The 27325-nt window shown below is 34.7% G+C and overlaps 2 protein-coding genes across 4 annotated transcripts; both read right to left on the minus strand.

Moving 5' to 3' along the window:
- Nucleotides 1-850: 850 nt before the first annotated feature.
- LOC135687605 (tropomyosin-1) lies at nucleotides 851-10551 on the minus strand. Of its 3 annotated transcripts, none has more exons than XM_065204203.2 (8): nucleotides 10343-10551; nucleotides 9475-9608; nucleotides 8588-8633; nucleotides 7442-7513; nucleotides 7223-7293; nucleotides 6669-6807; nucleotides 6440-6509; nucleotides 851-1096 (listed from the first exon to the last, which is right to left on the minus strand). In XM_065204203.2, the coding sequence occupies exons 1-8, from the start codon at nucleotides 10454-10456 to the stop codon at nucleotides 1014-1016; spliced, it is 729 nt and encodes a 242-aa protein (XP_065060275.1). In that variant the 5' UTR covers nucleotides 10457-10551; the 3' UTR covers nucleotides 851-1013. The 3 variants fall into 3 exon arrangements, with proteins under 3 accessions (XP_065060275.1, XP_065060274.1, XP_065060273.1); XM_065204202.2 differs by lacking the exon at nucleotides 851-1096 and adding an exon at nucleotides 3535-3789; XM_065204201.2 differs by lacking the exon at nucleotides 851-1096 and adding an exon at nucleotides 5605-6012 and having other exon boundaries at nucleotides 10343-10550.
- Nucleotides 10552-13608: 3057 nt separating this feature from the next.
- LOC135687602 (casein kinase I-like) lies at nucleotides 13609-27100 on the minus strand. The gene is made up of 11 exons (XM_065204198.2): nucleotides 26797-27100; nucleotides 26061-26498; nucleotides 22807-22847; nucleotides 20956-21025; nucleotides 20150-20298; nucleotides 19299-19533; nucleotides 18346-18516; nucleotides 16621-16769; nucleotides 16154-16231; nucleotides 15252-15451; nucleotides 13609-14931 (listed from the first exon to the last, which is right to left on the minus strand). The coding sequence occupies exons 2-11, from the start codon at nucleotides 26263-26265 to the stop codon at nucleotides 14874-14876; spliced, it is 1356 nt and encodes a 451-aa protein (XP_065060270.2). The 5' UTR covers nucleotides 26266-26498; nucleotides 26797-27100; the 3' UTR covers nucleotides 13609-14873.
- Nucleotides 27101-27325: the final 225 nt, after the last annotated feature.

Below are 27325 nucleotides of genomic sequence, written 5' to 3' on the forward strand. Positions count from 1 at the left end.
AACAGGAATAGAAGATTTGCTTGCAAACATTTCAAGATTCTTATTTAGTGTTGTACTTAGTGCAGTGCCGTCGAAACGAAAATCATAACAGGGACTGCCTACTGTATTGCTTCCAATTCAGTCCATTGTTATAAAGGAAATATACTACAGTTTGACAATTTTTATGGGGCTTCAGTATGGTATACTACTATTGCTTTACCAGCTTTTACCGCAATCATTTGGTAAAACGTGCAAAGCAGTAATGCAAGGTTGCCGGGAAGTAGCCAATTTCTACTTTTTCTATTGTTTTTTCTAAATTTTATGCAAGAACCCCCCCCCCCTTGTTATTTTGATAGCACTATACCCCTGCAATGTAATCTTTGACTAACACGAACATGAAAGTGAAAGCTAAGCTAAACTTTTGACAGCTCTTTCTATTTTCCATCCTCCTGCAAGTTAGTAGTGGCTATAAAACAAATCTCGAACAAGGCTGCTACACCAGGCGATATAACTCTACTGAAACCTTTCTAGCTACCTCACTCAGAGCTGTAAATATATCTACTCTCTACACTTATAAATTTTGCTTTCTTTCTTTATCGTTTATAACTTTTGGTTCCGAATCAAATCTTGACGCAAATGCTAAATCATAAGAAAAACATACTACGAAGAGTCTTTCATTGTAAATCTAGGCTAGCCAGTGGCAAGCTACGTATATGACGAAATGGTTTCTAAATGTGGTTTATCTCAACTGAGAAATTTCTATTCAGATATGGTATTAAACAAAAATAAATTTCCGTGTTTTCTAACAAAATAATATGATTTTGTTTCTCAAGAGCAGCTGCTTTAGTACAACCATAGTTTGAGACAAAAATCGAAGCATTATTTTCTTCAGCGTTAATTCTAGAGAATTACAAAAGGTGACTGTAATAATGGCAAAATAATAATGGCAGAGTTAATCTACAATGTTTAAATATAAATATTGAAAGAAGTCGTTTTTGAAGCAAAGAAATATATGAGCTAAGTAATGTTCTCATTTACATGTCAGTTAATTCGATGAGAGCAGCATCATAGTCACGCTTTATCTTCGCATATAATTCTTTCTCATTCATGACTTCAGCTAAAATAAAAAAAACATATCAGTTCATATGAACAAAAATGTGCAGTTACAATATGAACCTATGCAAGAGATTCAGAACTTTCCCATCCTTTTGCATCCCGGAACGTAATCGTCTTTTGAGGGCTGACAGTTGAATCACCACTTTATACCGAGTGTAGTCGATATGCATATGTGTAAGAAATTGCAATCGATGCTGTTTTAAAGTTAGAAACTGTTACCATGTTCGTCGACCATTCCCTCTGTTAGCCAAAGTAAAACTTTTAACATTCTTAAATTCTATTTGAGCAATAGCAGCAAATTCTTATCTAAGGAGATTTTCAATTGCCTAGAGATTGCACTCAGATATTAACTAACGGCTCTATCTCCTTCCAAAGGAAAATTGTTTTGTATCCATGGTTATTATCTGTGGTAACACCCCAGTTCACGAAGCCTCCGTTAGGCAAAGGACCCCTCCGTAAAAAGGGCAGAAACTCTGGTCCCAATTGTGGGCTCAAAGGCTGTTCGTCTTTACAACTGTGAAATCTGGATGCAATCCCTTAGCGTTTATGTTTAGCAAATTTATTGCATTGCAAATTATTAACTGTTAATGAAGGATAAAAGCTTTGGACGACACGAGTAGCTTAGATGGGAAAACTACAAACCTGTTTTATTTCAGGCACGAGAGTTTAAGTGTCAACTGGAAAATGTTAATACAAACCTTGATGCGGTGTAATCAGGTCTTTACAGATGTTTATGGCGTTGTTAAACATCGTTTAGGCGAGTAAAAAACAGCATAACGTGAGATCAAACCATCAACTAACATCTAGTTAATGAACTAAAAAACATCTAGATATTTAAAACAAAGCTGTATTACATGGCAAGCAACAGGCACCGCGCAGTCATTGGGCTGGCAGGATCTATAGCCCCGCTCTCCAACTTTTTTGCAATAATATGTTATAAAATTTCTTGAAAGTTTACTCTTACATGCCTTCAGAAAGTTTTCTCTGATGGATCTTCTTGAGTGGGAACCCTTATTGTTCATTTTGACGAAGTAGCAGGTCTTCTTGCCTGGCAATCTTTCTTGTTCATTTTCTTGGTGTTTTATCTTGTTTAATGATATGTTCCCTAACTTGGTAAGGTTTCTGTTTAATTTTCTTCAAGCTAATTATTTCTATTATTATAGCAATTGATATCTTCTCTGAATCAGACTGCTTATAAATGAAAGGTGCTCACGCTCAATCCCCCCTCCTCCCCCTCCCTTAACTTTCAGACTGGCGCGCGGTGCCTGGCAAGCAAGTGCTTATAAATGACAGTGGCGGAAACTGGGCTTTTTCAGCGGCGGGACAAGCGCAATGAATTTTTCTAGTTTCTTGTTCCTTTTCCAGCAGCCATTCCTCTTCTATTTGCTATACCAAAATGTCAATTTTCGAAGTAAATTTGCTGAGACATTTGGAATTAGGGGAGGGGTGGTATTTGTTAGTTACGTATAAGTTCCGGCACTGCTCGACCATAACACATAATTCATGTTATTGTCCTTTCTAAATAATCTTTCTGAATAAAACTAATTTTGTCGACTATTGTTATCGTTAACAGCAAATTGGATTAATTGTTATTAAGTTGTTGATACTTTCTAACTTTCACTTTTTATTGGCCTTTATCGCGAGTTTTGACCGTATGACAACTTGGATTTTTAACCTCGCTCAAGCTGCCTAAACCTCGTCTCCCTGCATTTGCCTTTATTTCCATTCATTTCAGCAATGGTAGAAATTCTATTTCGAAATGCAAAAAATTGGTGATTCTCTTAGCAGTTACAAAGAAAACGCACTAGTTCGTAAGATTTTATGCATGATAACATTTATTTCAATTCAAACCATTCTATGGCCATACGTATATTAAAGTCTGTCGTTTCAGTTTTTCCCTGAGGCTCATTTCAATGTGATACAAATCTTCAAACTTAATCTTCGATGCAAATAATCGACATTGACACTCTCTCCTTTCCAAGACTTGTAAATTCAAATTTGCCTTGAGGGGAAACTCACAAACAATTCCAAAAAAATGTACCAAAAACATCGCCTTTAGGTCAAATAAAAAATATTTACTTTGCCAAACATTAAACAGCTGGTATCTAAGTAAATCGATATTAAATAAAACCCTTTGATTTGAAACTTCTTCGTTTCTTTTTGCAACCATCCGCTGATTCTCATAATGAACTTATGAATCGGGCAAGTGGGAAATTAATTAAAGTTACTCTTTTAGTTGATTTGAAGAAACAGGGTTTAGTTCGAACGGTATTTGAGATCAGTGTTTTGTTATTCTGTTAAGCGTCCTATGTGAATCCGCGTGATTAACTCCAATGAGTTAGCTCAAATTTCATATTCTTGAAACCAGCAAACTGTTATGATTATTGTGAATTGGTCAAGAACACTTTAAGAGAGAATAACGACTAAAACTATTTAGAATTAGCTCTTATTGGAAATTTGATAGTCTCCCGCGAATGTTGAGAAGATTTAACTACACTAGTTAAATGATTTGAACAGTATCAATAACTAACTAGTTAATAAAAAGTTGAAGGTAATATCACGTGTGTTCAAAATTGCATTTATTCACGACTCTTTCCATGTTTTAACGATTTTACATTTCAACAAGTTCCATCAGGACTGATTGATAGTCACGATGGGCCGTATCGTATGCTTCTTTCTGCTGCAGTAAGTCATCTAAAAAGCAACACAGAACATATATACTACCACAATTACTACCACGATCACGCAGTTCAACCTGTGGTTCAATCTTGTACCATTGGCTAGTACAGTGACCAGTCATGAAACATAGCGGATCGTTATCTGACTGAAAGGGGAGGCAATCAGGGATGGATTTATCAAAAAATGTTGGGGTGCAACAACCCCCCCCCCCCAATATTTTTGTGTTCTTTGGGAAATGTTGCGTCGATTCGGTAAACAACAATTTAATTCATCAGTAACAGAATGATGCAGCAAAATTTGCTCTATTTATCTTATTATCTTCTTTATTTGTAAAAAGTCGAGTGCTTTGAATTCTTTAACGCTTCGACGATTTTTAAAGCCAAAAAGTGGTGGATAGCAGCACATTGAAATGCCACACCCTTTTAAGGCGCAAAGCCCAGGAAGGAATTCCAAGTTATTCCAGACTGTCAAGAACGCACATATTACATGATTTCTGGGCTCTGTCAATCTGAAACAAGACTAAAATTTGTCGTCCCGCGAACTCTGCAGCTATCGTCCTATAGACCATTCGCTCGTGATGGAGCCATCTTTCTAACGTACCAACATTTGCTAAGCAGTGTAGACATCATTCCCACTACTTCAAACGAGGTCGAAAGCGATGACGGTTTAGGTAGGACCATTTGAATGTCTCGATAGGATGGCTGTTAGTTCTTAGCACTCTATGCAAGCTAGTCTTTCAAAGGAAACCTCTACATGAAGTCTACCTGTTGTTGTGATGTGTGATCAAGGTTCAACTATCTCAACCGTGAATTTTTTGTAACTGTGCCTTGTTTTATAGATAGTATCTTTCATAAAGCAATAGCGGTGTATACAGCACCTATTTCGGGTTTCAAAAAGCTATTGATATCAATCACCGCCTTTTGTATCGAGATAATAAACATGTAAAACAGACAAGAATTCATAAATTCTCTCAATATGTATGGCCCAACAAAAATATCTTCAAAGTGCAGTTATGATTTGATCACCACAGCAAAGAAAATGTGCATAACCATCAAAAGGTAAAATTGCCTCAGTTATACGTAGAACTTAAAGATGCGCTGCACACAGAAAGGTACGATGGTTGATATAGGCCTTTTTAAGGAAAGAAGAGTTCCTGTGACACCTGTCCTATGTTTTCAGTGTCTATGCTTAGAAAACCTTGCAGCTTTGAGTGCCCGGAAAGAAATCTTTACTTATCAAAAACCTGTGTTACTGAGCTGTGCACTTTACAGAATGACAAATCACATTATCTACTTAATAACTGTGAATGAAGTACGGTGAAGCAACTTTGTGGTTAGGGTGGCGAACTATAGATCCAAGGGTCTGAGGTTCGAGTCTCTGACATGACCAAACTTCCACCAAGAGCCAGTGCAGTCGCCAGCTTACTGCAATTCCAGGCGTAGAAATCACAAGATGTGGTCACATTGAGAGGGAGGAACAGGACACTGCACGACAAGCATAGCTTCTTAGTGTCCTTAAAAACCTACCTTTGGAAGCTAGACGGTAACGGATACAAAAAAGTAAATTATTCCAAAGAATTTTAGCTCAATTTTACAAACGGCGATTGAAGAAAGTAGCACTTCAACTGGCAAATTTGTAGATACATAATGTCAATTGTTTGCCACAAAATGTAGCTGTGCCCATATTGTCTCAGCCTGTATCAGCAAACAACTTTAAACACACTTTAAGCATTAGTATGTCGTTTATTGCTTTAATTAAGCACACAACAGGCCATTACTTTTATTAAAGAGCACACTCGAAAGAACCACGCAATTAAATGAAACACACAAGTAAATCACAATTAAAGTTATTGTTCAAAAGACTTAATAATTAAAATTGAAAAAGTTAAAACTCTTGACTCCTTAATATGACTAGAACACTTCTGAAATTCGCACGAAAGTGTTAAAAGTTTGTTTAGCTTATGTATGGGTTGGAAACATTCAAAAGAGCAACAAAAGGTTAAGGCAAATGTACCAGCTGATTATTTACAAGTCTGTGACAAATTTCGAAGAATTTAAAGTAGCCTGAATGTTTAGCCTTACAAAAATAGCGCCTTTTACGAGTTGAGTTTATCTATTTTCGTTACGTGCAGTCATCTAACAATTGTCGAAGGTTGCTACATTTCAGCAAGTTCGGCTATCACTGATTCATAATCTTGTTTAACCTTGTCATATGCTTCCTTTTCATTTTGTACTTCATCTGTAGATAACATTTCAAAAAAACATTAGCTTGAAAATCAACATAAGAAAATGAATCTGAGTTGAATGTTGCTTTTTTGACACTGTTGGTAATATCATAAATGAAAAACCGTATATGTTATGGTGTGTAGACCAGTACACTTCTGAGTTGCAATGTATATGTGGAAGGATGTGGTTATTTCTTTAAAGATAGAACCAATTCAAGAAGATTTACAGGCAAATCTTTAAAGGAGGGTATCACACAAGTTGAGCATTATTCACACAAAAGTGATAAGAAAAACACACAGTTTAACTTATTAGATGAACACACCTTCAACAAAAGCCATTTATATTTATGTTCATAGAATCACAGTTGTGGTTACCCGACACTTTAATGAATTTAGCACTTTAAAAGTTGTTTAAAATCCAATAAAAATTAACTTTCTTACCTTCAAGTTGGTTCAATTGATCCTCAAGCTCTCTTACACGTGCCTCTGCTACTTCAGCTTGTGCATCAGTCTAAAATAAAGTTTCTTGTATCTAGACACAGTGATTTTGAGAGTAGGGCATACTGACACAAAGGCCAAATAAAGGTTTTGCTTTTGGCAAAAATGTCAGATAAACAAAAGCAGACATAATCTACATATTTACTTACTGCAAAACAAAAAATAAACTTACATCTTGGAACTTGTCGCTTAGCTCATTCAGTTTAGCCTGGTAAGTGTCTTCTCTCTCAGATGCTTTGCCCTCACTAATCTCCAAGCTCCTCAAATTGTTGCCAACTAGCATGGCCTCCGCTTCAAGTTCCTTCACCCTCCTATAATAATTGATAAATACAACTTGGACATCTTCATGTACTCAAACTGTTGAATGTACATTTAAATAAGAAAATTGTTAATAAGAAGCAAGTAACTGAGTTTGTGAATACAGGGAATCACACCAATGCTAGCACTGTCTATTAAACAGGGATTAAAAAGGCTACAGCCACAGCTTAAGTAGAAAGTTACAGCCAGGACTCAAGTGGCATAAAAGCAAAAAACAAGATAATGCAAAAATACTGCTTTCTGTGTTATGGTTCTTTACTCCTTTATAATAGTTCTGGGTCCTGTCTTCATAGCAACTAGCACAGCCAAAGACTCACCCTATTAAGTTATAAACTTATAAATATGTCAGCAAAAATGAACTATAGAAAAGAAACAAGGTATATACATGAAAAAAGAATATGAAATTACCCTTCATATTCTTCACTTTTGCTTTCGGCCTCATCAAGAGTTTCTTCTAGCTTCCTAATTTCATTGCAAGTCTGGAATAAAAAGAAGTGTAAAGATGAATATTTTAAATCTTTGAGAACCACAAGCAAGAAAGTAGAAACGAAGATGCAATTTTAGATCTGTACCACTGCAAATAAATTTGAAGCAAACTAAATTTGTTGCATGATTCGAAGTTCTCACCTCTTCATACTCTAACTCTACTGCTTCATTCTTTGCAGTTAGTTCAGCTAGTTCTGTATCCAGTCTGGTGAGCTATTAAAATCAAATTGTACCAAAGTATAGAAAACAGATTTTCAATGCAAATATGTCAAGTAGGGTTGGTGAAACTTTTTGATGAATGGATGAAACCAAAACACACCCAATATTATGCAGAAAATGTAAAACTGAAAAAAATCATCATATAAAAATTGGCTTTTGTGATAATTTGTTTTGCTTTTTGTTTACATATTACAAACAAGAATGGAATATATTGCAATTAAAATAAGTGAATACCTCTATAAAAGTTTTAAAAGAATCCAAAAAGGAAGAAAAGTATTTAAAATGTTTCATCAAAACTTGTGATAATGCTTGCATTCTTTGACCAGATAAGAACACTCTATATCCAATGTTGTGGGTGCAACAGGTATTGTGGCACAAAGATCCCCATCTGTGATCTACACTGGGCCTTGAAAATTTTCAGTGTCATAAAAAGTTGCTAGCAGCTGCTACTTTTTGTCAGAGGATCTGAGAAGCACTAACAAAGGGAGTTGAGACAATAAGCCTCACACCTAATTTTTCTTAGCCTTACACCTAGGTATTGTTAAACAATCCTGGCAAACAAGCCTGGTAAACAGCACTGTCATTAATTAAAAGAATGTGGCCTCATTGGGTCTGTCCACTAAATCCCACTTTGCAGTATTTACTGTAGCTGGTGGCACCACTGACAAGGGATGCCAGAACAACCATATGGGGCAAAGAGGCAAGCTTCAGTAAAAGAGGATTTGGAAATCGATTCCCCACTTCTACTAATTCTTTCACAGCTATTATTTTATTTTGATCTTCTGTCAGCATCTTAAAAATTGGCTAACTTCTGGCAAAGAAATTTTTTACAATTTTTGAGAAATTTTGTCATGAATAAGGCCATAGAGTTTGAATTTCATATGAATCTCTTTCATGTTTGCAATAGGCCATGTCCACTTTTGTGAAAATGGCACTTTGGTCCCCTTGTCCCACCTATCAAAAGACAAAAGGGGTGGGCAAGAGATACAAGCAGTTACGCAAAAACTTTTAACCAGTTACTAATTTACTACTGCATGATCAAACTTTGTTAACAAAATTAATTGTTACCCTTTCATCATCACTGAGCCCTCTGTTTTCCAAAACTTTCCTTGCCCTGCAAAATGAAAATAGGTGTTAAGTCCTGATGGAAGAATATAGAGCAAATATATATAATTGTTGAATATCTAATACAGATTGTTATATCATTTTGACTGTTTCATTTAATAATAGTTCTGGGTCAGAATGCTTCCAGATACTCAATGATGTTTGTGATTTAATATTTTCTATATTTACATAGGGCAGGCAAGTTGAGAAAAACTTTTAGAAGTATAAGCAACAAAGAAATACTCTTGAAAAAGTCCTCCTCTGTTAATTTTCTGAGTACTGGCCTTTAGCAAATTTTAAAAACAGCCAATACCCCCTTGTTTATGGAATGATGATTAAGCATGTGCTTACAAAAGCTAACCAATTGACCAGTTACCCCAACATTTGCTCATTTCTAAACAGAGCCTGTTTCAAACTAAACATCTCATTTCAAAAATGACACATTGGCTCTGCTTTTTTGGGTATTAAGGATCAGTTTAGTATGTCTAGCAACACTTCAAGTCACCTATTATTCAGAACTGACAAAGGCTGACAAGCACATTATGGGCATTTTCTATAAACTCTAATTGACTCTGATTCTACTAGCTCTACCAAGGGTGAAGGGTCTGACAATAAGAAGACCAACTTATACAAGTGAACTTTAATTCCCTTTCAATACACTGATGGACAATACCTTATAGGGAAAATAATTTGTAAGGAAAGAAGGAAAGTAGTTTTACAATTACTCTGGCTTGATGGTTTCAATTGGTTTGGCTCATCAGCTAGGAATAAATTTACTCAGTTACTCAAATGTGACTGTGTTCCAAAGTAGCATATACAGCAGTTGACTGAGTAGGCTGAAACTACTTTACCTCTCACTTTCATCTGCTTGTTTCTCTGCTTCACTTAATTTCTGTAATGTTGCTGACAGCTTTGATTCTGTTGCATCAAGCTCCTCTTCCAGTTTTTCCATTTCTTGAATAAGTCTTGATACATCCTCTTCAGCCTGTCAATGTGTAAAATGAATCATGTAAAAACCGGACAAAACAACAAATTGTAATCTAACGGCAAACAACTTGTCAGATTGAACTGTTTACTAATGTTTTTGTATTTCAGAGACTGGCTTGTCTCAGTAAAGGAAGTGACAGCTGTTTCGGTTTGGGCCACAAATAATAGGAACACCCTAAAGCCATGGCGAAAATCTGCGTATTTCCTGTTATCGTACAGAGGTTTAGAACTGAAAAATAATTTTCAAGAATTTAATTTCTTTGGCATTTACGGTAATTTTACGCACAGATGATACGTTTTGTCAAGATTGTTCTGCACCGTTATTATTATACCCGGCGACAACAGAGTTAACGAATCATGCAAGACGTCCGTTGTTTTCTTCTTAACAGCCAGCATTTGAAATAATTCTTTCTGATAAAGATACCTTCCTTCCAAATGAAAAAAAATATTCTATCAGTAACATCGTCAGATGAAACTAATTGCAACAAGTCATACCCTGCAATAACTGTTGTTATGAAACACAGAAGGATCAACACAAAGTCATACGATAATGTTAACAAATTTTATATATGAAAAACTTCATATTAATGATTTATATACAACAAAGAAAGAGAATGACCCCAAATCATTATTTAAAACAATTTAATTCTTGTTAAGGAGCGAGATGGTTCGCAACGAGCGAACAGATACAACGGATTGACTGAAGACCGGACATGGCCTAAGTCAACTTACGGCTGTGGCCTTGGCGTTTGTTTCTGCGAGCTCATCTTCAGCCTTTTTCGCTCTTGCTTCAGCTTCCTCCTGGGTCCTCTTTAGCTGGGCCATCTTCTTCTTAATTTGCTCCATGGTGCCTGGTTGTGTTGCAGAGAAACTCAGATGCAAAATACACAACAGCTCGTTCACGGTTCTGCCAAGGAGTGAAGTCAACACCTTCTGCGAAATCAGACACTCCTCTAATCATTAAGACGATCACTTCCATATTTGGAGTGGGCAAAACAAAAGATCGAATAGGAGGACAAAGGATGAAAGGAGGTGATCAAACAAACGGATTAGGCCAAATGAAGATTCTTGCCTTTGCATACAAAATATCTCAATTATTTGAAAAGACAACTGGAGGTCACCGCCTATCAAACTAGTAACCACATTCCACCACACCATAAATTCCTCACACATTTCTTTTGGAAGTAAACTTGCTTTCAAAGTTGCCCTTTCGAAGGAACCTTTGAGAATGAATAAAAGACTTTTGAAGTCAACATACATGTATCGTGCTTTATCGCTAAAGCTTGATCGAATCGACGACGTGAAGTAATAAACAAACAAATTTTGTTTGGCTTCTTACAATCGCCATGATAATAGATAACTTACCCTGGGATTTTCTAAACATTTGATGCCCATTATTTTATAGCATTATTTCAGATTATTAAATGATTTAGTGCAACATTTTATTTCTGTGTGCATTTTTCAACGACAGAACTCTTGTCCAAATATAACGAAGTGAGGCAAAAATGTGGTTTTGTGAATATACCCATCTATAGATACAATTACTGCAAATTAACTATATATAGGATTGATACGGACAGGTTTATAGGTGTCTAAATTATGATGAAAAATCAATAATTCTCTATTTTCAAATCAAAATATAAAAAATATTTCAGAAACGTTTCTAAAGATAACAAGGTATTTAATGCACCGCGCCTAGCTGTCGGCGAACTTCCTATATCATTTATCTAAAGCACAAAGAATCTTGTTTGGATTTTTTGTCGTCGGGAAATTTTGCCTTTGTGATCCTTTAAAATAGCTACTGCTAATAACAATTTTATGTTCAATTTGTCCTGGTACCTACATGAAAAAACTTGTCTTGTGTTGTAAGGAAAAACATACTAATGGCAAACAGCACTGCTTAACATATCATTCGATGTTTTCTTCAAAACATTACTTTTGAAAAATGTTGATAATCTCTTTGCTTGAAATTTAGAATCTACGGGATCAGAATTCAGTTAAACTTTAATAATTTATTAAAGTACCCATAAATATGGAAGAAGTTTCCCAAAAAAAGAGTTTTTTGGTACTTAGATTAGAAACATTCCAAGAATTAAGATCCAGAAAGATTCTTCAAGAGACTCTGTAATAGACTGTCACTACAATCAGCCGTCTACAACTTTTTGAGCAAAGTTCTCGTAACATTTGAATGTATTTTCGTTTTCTAGGCAACCCTTTCTTTCTTTGGACGAAGTTTAAGTAAAACTGAATTTTCATACTTCAGCTTACTTTATTGAATTGTTTAATAGCGTCCCTTTTTACAAAAAGCAAACATTTTGAAACACGTACCGCGAAAATATATATTAAAGTAGAGTTGTTATTGCCAAGGGCAGTTCTGGACAGGGGTGGACTTTATGACACCGTTTTTTTACTTCTTAGAAAACGTTATTCTCGCATCAAAAGGCTCACAATTGCACCTCTCTCACTGTAAGATGTCCTGTAAATGCACCCATTCTAAATTCCACCAGCTTAACGCCATGACAAGCGTCTGACTGATGCTGAACTGGTGAATCGTTATCTGGCCTAACCACCAGGGCTCATTAATAATATTTTGTGCCTGCGAGCGCATAGCTGAGTAAAAATGTGCCTGCAAGTAAAATAGGGTGCAATTTATAGTCATACGTTTGTCAAAAGCACATACCTTATCAAATATCAATTCCATCATGAACTACATGTAAAACTGAACATTTGACATAGTAAATGCTACCAGTTTTTATCTACGGGTTGTTTTGGGTTGTCAAGTAGCCCTATCGTTGTTATCGATTTCATCAAATAAAGACATCTTCAGTAAAAACGTTTTTCGATATCTTAAAAGCTTCAATTTAAATGGAGCAGTTTTGTTTACAACATCTTCTTTCAAGGTTTGTAAATTTTAAGATTTTGCTTTCGCTTCCTTGGCAAAGGTTGCAAAAAAATTCGACACTGGGCTTTTCTCATTTCAAAGATATGAAAAATAGCCATCAAAGGTTCTATTCCCAATTACTTTCGTTGAAATATCTTATTATAAATTATAAAAAGATTCTTATAAGGATTCTATCATGCTTGTAGAATTTGATACTTTTAAAATGAAAATGCTGTCACTTAAAAAATTGAAGAAATAGAGGCTTGCTTATGTTTTCACTAATTGTCAAAATTTTTTGTTTTTGATGGATTATTTGGTGGTGTATCATAAAATGTTTGTCAATTACGTCAAAAATCGATGGCTACCAGGTTCAAAAGCTTGAAGACTTTAACTTTAGGGAGTGTGCTTTCTTCACCCTACTATGCACGAATGAGTTTTACAAGTCATAACATAATACTCTGAGAAAAAAGCGATACAATAAAATCGAGTGATCTCTTCCACCAAGAGATAATAGAGGAAAAAAACAAACAGCGAATTTGATTTTGAGAATCAAATGGCGCCTTTAGAATAAGGACCTTCTGTCATTTTGGTAATAAAGACTTGCAACTACTACCTTTTATATTCTATTTGAACGTTCAATTTCAATGTCATAAAAGATGTTTAAAGAAAGCACGAGAGTAGTACAATATAAATAAAAATCGATTCAGAAATGTGCCTGCAGAAATTCCTGAGAATTAACTTTGTGCCTGCGAGCGCAGCTAGGTCTGCTAACCTTTTAGGAGACATGGCAGAGTCAATAGCTTTTGATTATTGTGGGCTTCTAGAATGTTGTTGTTCATTAACGTCGGTATAAAGGAATATTCAATTTAGAAGGATGATTCTAAACCTCTCAGGTTGAACGTCAATATGCGCAGTAAAAACAAAGAGCTAACTCCACCATTAGTTTTGCAATGTTGTTGAACATTTACTGGTTATTTCACAGAAATCAGTGCAAAGGAAAGCTGTAATGGGGTGCCTTGTTGAGCCGACTGTTTACCTAAGAGTAAAGTTTAACTAACTTGAAATAAAAGAGCGTCTTCAAGTGTGATCGTCGATAAGACGGAGAAATCTCAACATCCATGCAACGCTGGTCAGATTTACATTCCATGTTGGTTTTAAAATTGCTGAATAGATACAAGATTGGGAAGTTCATCTTCTACTCCTTATGTTTTTGATTAGAAAATACAGAGCTACATGTAGTAATAAATTATGCTCAAACAAAAGATCTCGTCGATATGGATTCTGGAAATTATGACTTGAGATGAAATATTCTAGGAACACAAACCAAGGATTAACAGACATCTTTATACACAAAAGTAATTAAGACAAGTGGTGTGGCTACAGGAAATAGCAACAAAACAATCTTACAGTACCCAGAGTATGATTGCTACTTCAATTATGCCTGTTTCTTTATACTCCTCTGAATCATAAATTGAAAACACTATCAACATTACTTAATTCCACCAGTCTATTTCTTAGGCCAAAACCACTATTTACTGTAAGGTATAATAACACTAAAAGAAAACGATAGAAGTTACATACTTTATAAGCTCCAATGAATTAAATTGTTGCAGGATAGACCAAGCAAGGCCCATCGAATAAAAATGTCAACAGAACCTCGATAGAAAACGGCATAAAGAAACTTTGAAAGCAATAGCTACTTGGAAATATTTGCCTGCTGTTACAATTTTTGTCCATTTGATGATCTTCATTCTTACAAGAAATCAATCCTAGCGATTATAAAATTCTTCAAATCTGAGTTATCGGCAAGAGCACCATTCTATGCCAAGCTGCCATGAAAAGCAAAAACTTGGCAAAAATCATTTGCTTTAGACAAAAACGGAATCACTTTCATTATTAAAAAATACGCCCCATTGCCTATCCTAAGCTTTAATTACGACAAAATTGGAAATATGGCAAAACATTTCCACTCAAGAAACAATTACATAACTGTACGAAGAGTTTAACATTTTCAAATACGTCAGATTTCGCATGAACAAGAACGGGTACATTAATTGTAAATATTAAGCCCCTGCTTCTTTTGAAAAACTCTCAACATTTATACTTGATATTCTGATTTGTTAATTAAATGCTTTAATGAAACCCAGACATTTCCATGAATAAAATCCATTAAATTCTGAACTTTTCTCAAGTGATTTGCAACAATGTAGGCTTCCACTTCTCGACGCTGATTTTGAAACCCCAGTTTGCTTGCTCTTGGCAAAAAGATGTTTACCAGAATGAGACCACAGACCTTTGAAAGACCTGGTAAAAGTTACATCATGCCTTGATAAGAATCCATTTGAGCTGTTGCTGCAAAGCACTATGAAGATAAGGCAACATTCACTTTTTCCTACGACTTGTGGTTTTCTTCTTTTTCCTCTTGAAGAAACAACAGCACCTGAAGGTAATAACGCCATGACTTAATTAATCGTTTTGAAAACAAACGCCTAATTTAAGTTACAACCAACATCAATATGGTACCATTCGCTAACACACAAACAAGCATGCGTTGAATTTACACACGTCTTGTTCTTTGAAGCCTAAATTTTAATCCCTGAAACATAAGACCTCGTTTTTTTTCAAGTGCAACAATTGCATCATTCACAGCGCCTACGTGTAAAGAACTGTAGCTTTGAAAGGGACAGAAAAAATAGATATTTTAAAAAGAGCTTTCCATATAAAGGAAGAAATGGGTTTGAAAGGACATGAATAACATACTTGGTCTCATCAACCATTTCAACTTCAGGTTGTGAATTCAAGGGTACTCCTGTCCTTCTGTCAACGAGATTAGCATCGTCTGCAGAAGGTCCGAGTTCACCGTTTGTCGAGCTGACAACTTGGACAGAGCCAGCCAAGCCTGGTCGAATATAGCGACTGTCGTAGGTAGGTCTTGAGCTTTGCCAGGCATCACCAGTACTCTGTTAAAAAAAGACGCATAAAAGCTTGAATCAAAAAGAAAATGAGCAAAAACAGCAATGCATCTTGAGTCTCAGGACCCTTTGCTTTGTATTAAAACTCTACACACAGCTCACCCTTGTAATATTCAAATACTTTGGCATCAGGTCCTCTTTATTCTATCTTCAATACTTGTTTCTTGATTTTAAATAAACTGATTAACGGTATACACGTTGAAACAAACTCAATCATTTGGCCACACGGGATTAAACCGACATAATCAATAGACTTAGATTCTAATTAGTCACAATAATTGGGTTATACAAAGAAGATATGACTCAGTTCCAACGAAAACTACCTTTTATTAATTGAAGAAGGCCGAGGAGAGAGTCCAGGGTTTTTATTGATTTTTTGAGTAGAAGGCCCACATTTAAAAGTAGGCGTCTATAAGTTTACTAAAGTTTATGCAGTCTTACTGAGGTAAGGGTGAAAGTAGGTGAGGAAGGTTTGGTGAGTAAGCGGCGGACTTTCGCCGGTTGCCGGCTTCTAATGAAATCCCCAAGGGCCAGTTTGGAAAATATGACAATGATAAACTTTTAATAATCGCATTTCGATGAGACAGTTCTGCAAATAAATACCAACATGATATATAAGAAGCAGTTAATTCATCATGTACTGTTTGGTAAGGAGTGAAAGTTAATAACTTAAAGGGAGAATAAAGGTACCTTGGATGAAGGATGGGGGGCTGCTGGCCTGTTTGATGCAACTTCGGTCGTTGTGGTTACAGAGCTAACCGGCTGAGGCTGTGAAAATCAAATCATTGCAATGCAATTACAATTTGTTATATAAATACATGATTTATTCAGAAATGCTTAGAAAACATGTCAAATGATAATGTGGCTTTGAAAAATTGAATAGCTTAGTAAAACTCATCTAGCAGCACAAAAGTGACCAATTGTTAACAAATTCTGATTTTAAAATTGTCATTTAAATGTAACAAATGAAAGGGAACTGAAATATCGTCAAATTATGGTCTATTGTTTTTTATGAATTGCTGCTTGTGTATTTATAACCTTCTAACTCTTACATTTAAAGCTTCTAGCAACAATGAAATGTAAATGCACTCGACATTTCTTATTAAAGGCCCTCATGATGGATGAAATCTTAATACTTGTAGCTAAAATGTACGTACGATCGACTTATGACTCCAATCAAACTCTGTGTCATCGTAATATCCCTTCTTCTCATACAAATTTCGGAACAAATTATACAAATAATCATAATCGGGGGTTTCGAAGAAATCCAGTCTTCTCACGTAGCGAAGGTAAGTAGCCCATTCCTCTGCAAAAAATAATTGCCATTAGAAAGAGATTAGAATTTCAAAATCCACAGTTTTTTTTAAGGGACTTCTACAGGGGAACGAGAAGCACTTGACCGCTGCTGGAGCACAATGCTCGCACTCCTAGTCCCCCTATTTGTTTTTTGTCCCTGCCACCCTGGTATACCAGGGCCAATGTTATCACTAAGGGCACGATTCGGACTAGCCGTAGGGTTAATAGCTCGCTAAGGTCAATTCAGCTAAAATTAAAACGTTGTGAAAAACAGTGCTGAAAAACTAGGCCTGAAACTTAGGCCAGTAAACCTCTGTCGCCAAACCAAAAAACGAAAAGGATTCATTCAAAACATTACATCTTAAAGTAAGGTTACCTATGGAAATAAAAGAATCAACATCACTAGACTACATAATTCTATACGAAACATTTGTAGAAAACTACGAGTGCAGCTAAAGATTATGTGAAAATTATACTGTACAATAAGATCTTTTCTAATAGTTTCTCTTTTACATATATTGTAAATAGTTGGCTTTAATTGGCTTGATATATAGCTAGATCTCGTTGCCAACTGTAAATAAAGTATTAATTATTATCATTATCACAGTCCCTTTTTCGGTAGTTTTCCGATACAGTTAAGGCAAACGACCGAGTCAGAATAGGTGTTGCTTATCTTTTTTTATACTGAGATGATTTGAGATTAATGTGTCTCTTTTCACATCTCTTCCAAGAGAAGCCTCGTCTAGCTACTTCCTTGCTTCACTTGAAAATATAGTTGACGGTTCTTTCTATCAAATTTAAATATTCTTGAACTCTACTTCACCATGTCAATGTACCTTGAGACGCAAGTAAAGAGAAATTTGTAATAACATTTGACGATTTTTGGAACCATCGATGACACAAACTAAGGTCATGCTTCCAAAACAACGGATGCATTTGCGCAATAAACTTGCATTTAAAGTCTAGTTTTCAAATTTGATTTTGTCAAACTTGAACAACAAGCTGGTAAAAGGTGACTATATAATCCAGCAAAGTAAATTCTGCAAATTCTAACTGCAGACACAACTTTTAGCTTTTTTGCCGTGCTAAATTTGTTTTTAACGAGGTTTAACCATGCTACTGCAAGGTCACTAGTGAAATGGATATTAATATTTGATTGCAGCCCGACTGTGCTTTCAATGATCCGGTATTTCAACAATGGCAATATTCTATATTGATCTATATTGAAATGATAATATTCTATATCCTCTTATTCAAAGACATTAAGGGTTGTTATCCTAAGATTGACAAGAACCTTTTTGCAAAATGAAGATAACTCAAAATTGGGTTTTTTGTAACCGCAGCTTTGGGCAATTAATAAAAGTATCCTGCAATTATGAATACATCGATATTGTTTACTACTTTCAAAGAGGGTATCATGCAAATTTTTATTACAAAAAGCTCCTATTACAAACATTTAGGAGCCATTTTTAACACAAGGACCTCTTCAAGCCTCACAGTTTGATCAGAGTCAAGATATCATAAAGTCGCTCTCTAAGCATAGATAACATACATACAAACATACAAAAAAAGAAATTTCTGCATACCTGGGAAATTCTCACATAAAACTTCAATAGGGGTCGATCTTTTTGTATCGCCGATTTTCTGGTAACGTTCTTTTAATGTGTCAGCTTTGAGTCCCTGCCAAGGGAGACTGCCACGTAAAAAGTATAAGAACATGTGACCAAGTGCCTCCAAATCATCTCTCCGACTTTGTTCTGCAAAAACATATTCATTAATATCCCCAGTGCAATTATAAATTTGTTCTGGCTTGTATGGATGCAAAAAATGTAACTAAATTTTGAAAGATTTTTGCAGAGATTCTTAAATACACAGATCAAATTTAGGGTGCTCAGTTAAAAAAAACATATTACTATACACGATGCTTTCACGAATTATCTTTCAAGGAGTAGATTAGAACGGTTCATCCTTGTTGACAACTAAACTTCAAACCTTTCGATCAACAGCAAAACTGAGAAGAAGCAATTGCAGTGCTGCAACTTTTCTCAACGACCCTAATTTGGAAGCTCAGTCCTTTTCAATTGAAATACATTTAGAGGTAGAAAATAAACTGACTGAAGGAACAAGATATAAAAACACAATCACAGTCATTTAATGTGAATTTTGGCTTCTCATAGAAAGTTCGAGACAAATTATACAAATAGGCATAATCCGGAGTTGAAAGAAAATCTAGTCTTCTTTGTCGGAATTGAGGTTGATTCTCCTCTCAAAGAATGAATTGTATTCAAATGAAGGGTGTTGAGGCAATTCGTAGAAACTTTCTGATGAAACAAATGTAGGACTTACAAAAAAACCTATGATTTGTATTAATTATGATCCTACTTTATTTTCCAGGTATCTATAACATTTCCCTTCCAACAGCAACAAACATTTGAACTCATTTGGCAAGAAGTTCTAGCTATAATGTTTGGGCTAGAGGCTTCATTCCTCAACTCTCTGCTTTTAAAAACGTTTTTTAAGCTGAAAGAAAACCAAATACCTTTTCCAAGATGCGTGTTTATGCTCATGTAACGTGCAGTTCCCGTCAAACTTTTGTGCTCTCTATAGGGTATGTGTTTCTTTGTTTCCGGGTCGATATATTCTTTGGCTAAACCAAAATCAATAATATATATTGTTTTGTCAGTCCCATTTTGTTTGCGACCGATTAAGAAATTCTCCGGTTTTATATCCCTGTATATCATATGTTTGTTATGCACATATTCCACTCTTCGAATCTGAAATAAAAGATTGATTTTGATGTCACACAACAATACTTATCTGTGAGTCAGACACAGACTCAATAACTGGAGGGACCACACAAGGATTGCAGCTAACGTAACGAGGTGTTAGAAGCTTAAACTGTCTATATCTTGAAAAACAGGATAAATCTTCGTCTTCAATTACAAGAATTTGTAATACGCTGAAAGGATATAAAATTACGGAAATAGCATCTTTTGTAGCTTCACAGAAAAAAAGATAACACGAAAAGTAAGAGACAACAAGAGCATTGAAAAAAATCTTTGAGAGCTGGGATGGGGGGGGGCAGCTGAAAAAACTAACTCTGACGAATAATCATCAGTTTAGAAGAGTGATAATACAAAGAACAAATGGAGAGTAAACTGAAAAGAGAAAAGGAATCAATTAATTGGGATGATAACATAAAAAAGTATCAAGTGTTGATTATAGCAAACGTAAATTGCTAAAGATAGGGATGAATGGAGATACTATGATTAAAAAACCACCAGGTATAGAGCGAAAAATAAACAATAAAAACAGCAGACATCAAATTTATGAAAAACACAATTAGCTTCATAATGAAAGTAGAAATGTAATCGCAAAGATAGTATCTACCATTTGCATAGCAATCAACAAAACTGTCTTCTGTGTAAACTGCCTTTCACAAATGTCAAATAAGTCCTCCAGACTTGGTCCTAAGAGTTCCATCACCATTGCATTGTACTTGCCACAAGGTCCAAAGTAATATACTTGTGGGATTCCCTCTTTAATAACAAAGAATCACAAGTTTGGTAACTCTTGCAGGTAAAATTTGATTAAGTAGTAGCCTAAGACATATTGCTCTTTCACGTAAAAAAATTCAAATCCATTCAATAATATAACATTTGGCAATGAAAGGAAACTGGATTAGACACTGGGCCAGAGTGAAATATAACTACTGAAAACAGGAAACTATATTACTTTATATATGAATTCCTTGAAAAGGTGGTTTGTCAAACCAAGTCAAAAGCATAAAATTTCCTCTTTTGACAGCTCTGCCAGTACTCTCTGGATCTTATTACAAATTTACCCTTTTTCTTTTTCAAACTATTAAAGTGCCTTATCTTTTAACAAAAATATCTTTTTGCATCTCAGATAATATCAATTAAATGCTCAAATGTTTTTACTACTACAGTCATTCACTGCCTGGAACCCAAATTGAATTTCTGTAAAAATGATCAATGAAACATTTTTCAAATGCCATTTCTTTGGGTTTTTGACATTTAGAAAGGACTACAACATTGCAAGAACTGTCTAAAACACTGAAACAAATTGCAAAATTGATGAAGAAGCCATGCATCTGCAAAGATTGCTCAATGACTGCTGGAAGATTCAAAGCAAGTGAAAGCTGTGTAGATAAGACAAAACATAATATGGAATACCTGATTGACCAAGTGCTTTGTAAAATCGATACTCTAGATGGAGCTGCGGAGCTCTAGATTTGAGTGGTTCCTGCAAAAAATGAAACTTAGATGATGAAGCAAAAAAAATGACAATGAAGTATTTTACTAGCAGGTAAAGGTTTATAAACAAAATATCAGGTTCCTTTCAACAGTGAACGTTTGGGAGCTGGTTTCAAAAGCTAAGTTCAAGCCTCCTAGTAATCCACATCCAATTTCAGTGAATGTAAAGTCCTTCTAATTCTTAGGGTACACAAGAAAGTTTAGAAGGTGAGTATTTGGCAGCATTGGCACCAATCTATAACATGCAAGCAACTACCAAAAAAGCTTAATTCATTTAATCTTGTTCAAATCAAATTACTCAGCGATGATCGAGGTAAAAGTTGAATATAACACATATGCACAGAGAAAGCACTATATTTTGGAAGGAAATCAACATTTGCAAAATTGGGATAGCAATGGTAAACATGTTGTGAGGGGATGGAACATAAATGTTACTAATGGAGACCAGAAATTTGAAGCCAAAAGATCCTATTTTAAGACATTTCTCGGAAATCAATAAAAATTAATACCAAAGAGCATGTGTTTGACAAGATTACCTCTTAACTAAGCTAATATTTAGAGAGCAAAGGGAACATACAACATTATACTTTTGAAATTGTATGTTGGCAATAAACAAAACATAAACAGTTTTTTGTTCGATGAACCTGATAAAACACTTGGGTGTTGGTTTTGGCTTAATAGTGTTGTCTAAATAAAAACAATGGAAAAATCGTGGCAAAATATTACATACAAGCAAAACACATCTTAGTGTACTATACTTTAAAGAGCTGTTTACATTTGGTTTCTGAGATTATCAACTTTGACAAACTTATGTCAAACATAGTGTGAACAGGCCCATTGCTACAATTCATAAAAAAGTTTAGGAAATCAAATGATATAAATTTCCTTGGAAGGAGTTACAGATAAAACTAGAAGAAATATTTTAATTGCCATACAATCAGCAAAGAATATAAGTCTTTTCAGAAACACCTGCCTGTCTTTCAAGGACTACTTTAAATGAACTTCCTAATAGATTATTGGGCAGAGACTAGAAAATCTAGGGTCAAATGATGGGCATTAGTAAAGAAGGCCAATGAAAAAGGCAAATGAAATTGTTTTGATTATGTCTCATTTCTGCTGTTTATAGAAAAGTTTTTTTAACTATGGATCATTGACCGAGGAAGACAGGACACTAAATGGACTATGGTATTAGATGAAAATAAACTAAAGGTTAAATTAACAGTCAATAATAATCAAGCTAAAATACCATTGCTAGAAAAAGAAAGCTAGAAATGACATGTAAGCATCATGAACATTTAGAAATTTAGGCCAAAAGTGAACAAGTTTTGCCAGAAACTATCTGAAGTAGGAAAGAATTAGGGACTAGTTTGTCTAAACAAAAATTAAATACTAGGTTGCATAACAGGTGCATACAAAACAAAGAAAATGGAATGTCCCTGCAGAGGAAATTGAATGGCAAAGTTGTTTCAGATAATTGATAGAGGAGTTGTCTTTTACAGAATGTTTGGTTATTGGATGACAAATTAGGTTTCAAAACAGCCAAGACTGTTGAATAGAAAAATAATGAGCACAAGGAAATTCATTTGAAAAAAAAAAACAGGATGAGCAGGGGTCTAAACAGATTCCTTCAAATAATGACAAAAGCTTCACCAGGAAAAGATTGCATAATTTATTAAGATGAATTCAAAAGCAAACCATTTTAAAACAATGAAGCTAATTACTTTCAACAATATTGTCAAAAAATTCATTCTTGGATGAAAGAAGACTTACTAGTTTAATGGCAACCAGTTCATTTGTGTAAAGGTTCTTCCCTAAAAACAAGCATTGTTAAAGATAAAAAACTTTTGTACAATAAATAATTATATGCATAAACTATGCATGTCAGAGATTTATTACTAGGTAACATATGACAGCAACAATGATTTTTTTCTTGGTAGCATAATGCTTTTACCTATTTCAATTATGATTGGCTTCCACCCATTTTCTAAAAGCGTAATGGACAGAGAGCAAGAAAAGTAGGTGGCATTGAAAACATGGTTACCATGAAATTCAACATTTAGGTTGAAAATTATTTGCCTGGAACTTCTTTGCCTGTACTTGACTGAACTGACTCCAAAATGCCTTTTTTTACATAAACGATCACTATGAAAACTAAACTACTAGTATAAACATTTATTTAACTTCTTAAAAATATATCATTTTCATGAAAACCCATTTAACATTTCCTTTACCTAATTTCCATTTCCGAATACTTTTTACACAATTATAAACAAAAATTTACTTTTCTTTTTCGATCCACAACTGGGTATATATTTTTCAAACATGTTTTTCGGAACCTATTCTGACGTTTTATGCTCTGAGGAGTGTCAGACGAAAAAGCTTTAAGTATGTTGTAAAATGTTTGCTTTTTTCAAAGCCATTTTCAAATTCTGTACCGCAAAAAAACTGTTCACAAAAATTTACTTTCTTAAATATTGCTTTAGTTTGCAGAGATGGATAAAGCTTTCCCATTTTTTATCTTAATAAATGCAAAAAGTTGACATGAGTCAATTCTTTTTAGAAAAGCAGTTATCAACCATGATGTTTTCCATCTGCCACTATGTGTTAGCAGATGAGTAATGTTATTGAAAGCCAAATCTTAAATGTTTTACCACATGCTCTAAGGTGTATAAACAACTGGTTATCTTTAAAAATTGATTGGATATTACTTTAATGTAGTTGTTCAGTTTCAAAGTGACAGACCATCACATGGATCATATATCACATGGAATAGATCTGCTGTTTTGCCTAAACTTGCCTATTCATATGATTTATAATCATAGCAATAAGAAGAATGGTATCAAAATATGACCCTTTAGCAACCTTTCAAAAATTTGAAAAGGGAAATATTATCAAAATAAGAGAAATAACCAAGGAGGTGAACAGTTGACTAAGTTCCCAAGACTGTGGCAACTTTTCTCTCATGAAAAAGACTTGTGCCACATACTGTAAGTTTAAAATAGACATTCTTTAAAATAGTCAATTAATTTGTATCCTCTAATGTCATAGGAAGTGTCTATTAGACCTAGAGCAACTGCTTTTGTTAAACTTTTGTTAAGCCTTGCAGAACTTCTCTACCTGCCAAATTTTGATAATTTCCTGTTCACAAATCAAAATATGCATTAAATAATCATGACCTCTTTCCAAAAATAAAAATTCATGATTTCTTACAATACACTGAGACAACAGCTGCAGCACTTGCATCACAAGCTAAACGTAAAATCAAAATCAACAAGTCTATATCAAATGAACTGCCTACTTTGGGTGTTGATTGGATTTTTCATGTTATTAATCATGCCTATGGTGTTTTCTGAAAAGGCACTTTCTATTTTGTGAAATGATGGGTTGCTCCACTGCAAGGTAGCATACTTCAGCTTGAAAGGTATTAAGATTTGCTGATGAAAGAGAAATTGATAATTTGATGCCAAAACCATTAATAATATGCTTTTTAAGTGAATAGGTACAGTCAATAAATTTCAAGATATTATTCCATTTTCACAGTATTTCTTATTTTGAAAGGCCTGTATTTATTCTTCCATATTCCAAGAGCTTTTTGAGCTTTTATCATGACAGTGTCAGGTTATGATTACTTGTAAACATGCCTTGGCTCTTTTGAAATTTGTTGTAGTCAGTGGGTAACTGCAGACTACACATGTGCATGACCACTTTCTAAACAAACTTAGCAATAAATATCACACAAACTTGAACCACACACAATATTAGTTCTGCTTTTTATGAAAATTCTATTCAAAGTTGAAGCTTTATTACCCCATCTAAACCGATGCTTAAAAATTGACAGTAGTTATAAACTGGTTGAGTTTCAAAACGCTTGTTTACAATCTTTCTAAAAAATGGACAAATCTTTTACCTATTTCATTGTCAAGAGTCAATAAATAACATGTGCTTGTGCCAATAGTATTCTGAATTTATCCTCTTGTTTAAAAAACCTGTTACATAAATTTTAGATGAAATCTTAGTTATTCTTACAAGGTTTCAAAGCTTGGATACCATTTTTCACTTTTTAAAAAGTAACCTTTATCAAAACTCGCAAAGAAAGTGTTTCCAGTGGTTTGAGGTTTTTGGATTGATTTTCAACAATTGACTGACACCAAATGGCTTCATATAACTGGTTCAAGTTTCAATGACCATGATGCAAATAATTCCATTGCTACTATTTATTCCTTGAAAAGGTGCCATACTTTCGGAAGGTATATAAGTATAATTATTGCAAAGCAAGGCTCATACTCAGTACTTAAAATTTAGTGTTTCCGAAAAATTTCTGAAAAGATAGACTAAACCACTACATCCACAATAATAAAAGAAAGAAGAAACTAATGATTAAAACTCCATCTAAATGATTGAAAGAAAAGGAAAAAATTTGACCATATTTGCTAATCAATTCAGGTTTTTCAGAGTAGGGAAATTAATACTTTTAACTTTCACATGATCACAGTTTTGCTGGCCATGACAGCACCACTGCATGCTTCCCCAGTCATGCCACTTGCTCATATTTTCATTTTTTACATTGAAAGCTAGATTTGTTATCAAATGAGCTTAGCATGTATTGAAAATATCTACTTTTATAAATATATTTTAATCAATAAGTTTAGATGGCATAGATGACACTTATTTGATATATTTATATGTGAAACATATATAAGGCTTGTTGTTCAAATTTATACTCACGGCTGTTTAATGAAAGAAAAATGCATAATTTTATCCTAACTGTATACAGAATATTTCTATCTGAGACCAAATATAATCAATAAACACTAAATATTTATGGAGAAATATTATCTGTAGATACAAAAAAATATGACTTCCTTCCAATAAATGTCTATATGTTAACAGGATTGTGGCATGCAATTAATAAGTATTTTCACTTGCATAAAAGGGAAACAAAACTGTCTTTTCATTTATAGTTCACTGAAGTGCACGAACAAAGTTAGAAATACACCAATCAGCAAACCATTGAACATTCTTACCTAATCTCAACTCCCCAAAATTTCCACAGCCAATTTTCTTGCCAACCCTAAAGTTGGGTCCAACCATTAGAACTCCAGAACCAGAAGAACTCGATCTACCGTGGTGAGGGGCTCCAGCCCGACCCCCTGAGCTCCCAGTACCTTTTCTTGGACCGCCAGGGTAATCGTTTCCGCGTCCCCTATCTCTGTCACGATCCCGTTGCATTTTGAAGTCCTATGAAGGGCCTTTTGTCGGTCGCTTATAAACTTTGATTTTAATCTTTTTTAAACGAATGAATCCTCAGTCCAGTTGTGATTGGCAAAAGCGATGGTTGCTCAAACTCATATCCAAGATTTTGTTCCTGTTGGACGGGGAAGGTTTGTCCACTTGACAAAGTTGACATAAGCTTTCCTTATCTCGGAGCTAGGCCTTTATTGTTTATCACCAGGCACCAGGACCTAAACATTGCAAGAAAAAAACAGCCACCGCTTTAGTTCATTAGCATGGTAAAATGGTAGTTAAAAAAGTTGATCAGATATAATGATCAGAAATACACAAAATCTCAATGTATGATTTGCGAAAGAGCACTTGACGAAACCCAATTTGAACTTTGCGGACCCACACGGATTGGTATCGTGTGGAAAGTAGTCTCTCCTAGCTACCTTGGCGATTTCATGTTACTAATAATAAAAACGCTCCCAGCCGTACAAAGAGTATAACAAGAATTCAATATAATATTGGTTAGCAGTACTCCACCTTTTTTATCATCGGTTAAATTCAAGTGAAAGTTGTCGACGGCATTAACAACGTTTCCAATAATGTGAAACAAGATGTCGGCGAAACAACAGACCCTACTCTGGTTGACTTGACAATCTCGGTAGATTATGTCCCATCAACAGGATTTCCACGGACTGAGACGAAAATTTAGCAAAGCATGCGATCGGCTATTGTAATTTTGATATCCAGGCTTTAAACGATGTGGGTTATATGGTGTGCATAACTGACTTCCAGTCAACTTCAATAAATATCGTCGACTGATCCCTCGGCTGTCTGTTCACACGATCTGCACTTGCGCAGAATATCATTCGAGATCCGGAGAGTCCATTGCTGTGTCATGGTACTACAGGACCACGTATTGGAAAAATTGTAGAAGTTAACAATAGAAAATAAATGAATCAAATGATCTCTTGGAAGAATTTGTCATTTTATATGTTATTAAGCTTTTTTCCCGGGAAACAAAACAAATGTGACAGAATGTCGACATAACAAACCACCTGGAAGTCTA

Source organism: Rhopilema esculentum, chromosome 20, assembly GCF_057945365.1.
Source record: "Rhopilema esculentum isolate cy_ngs chromosome 20, ASM5794536v1, whole genome shotgun sequence".
Classification (NCBI taxonomy): Eukaryota; Metazoa; Cnidaria; class Scyphozoa; order Rhizostomeae; family Rhizostomatidae; genus Rhopilema; species Rhopilema esculentum.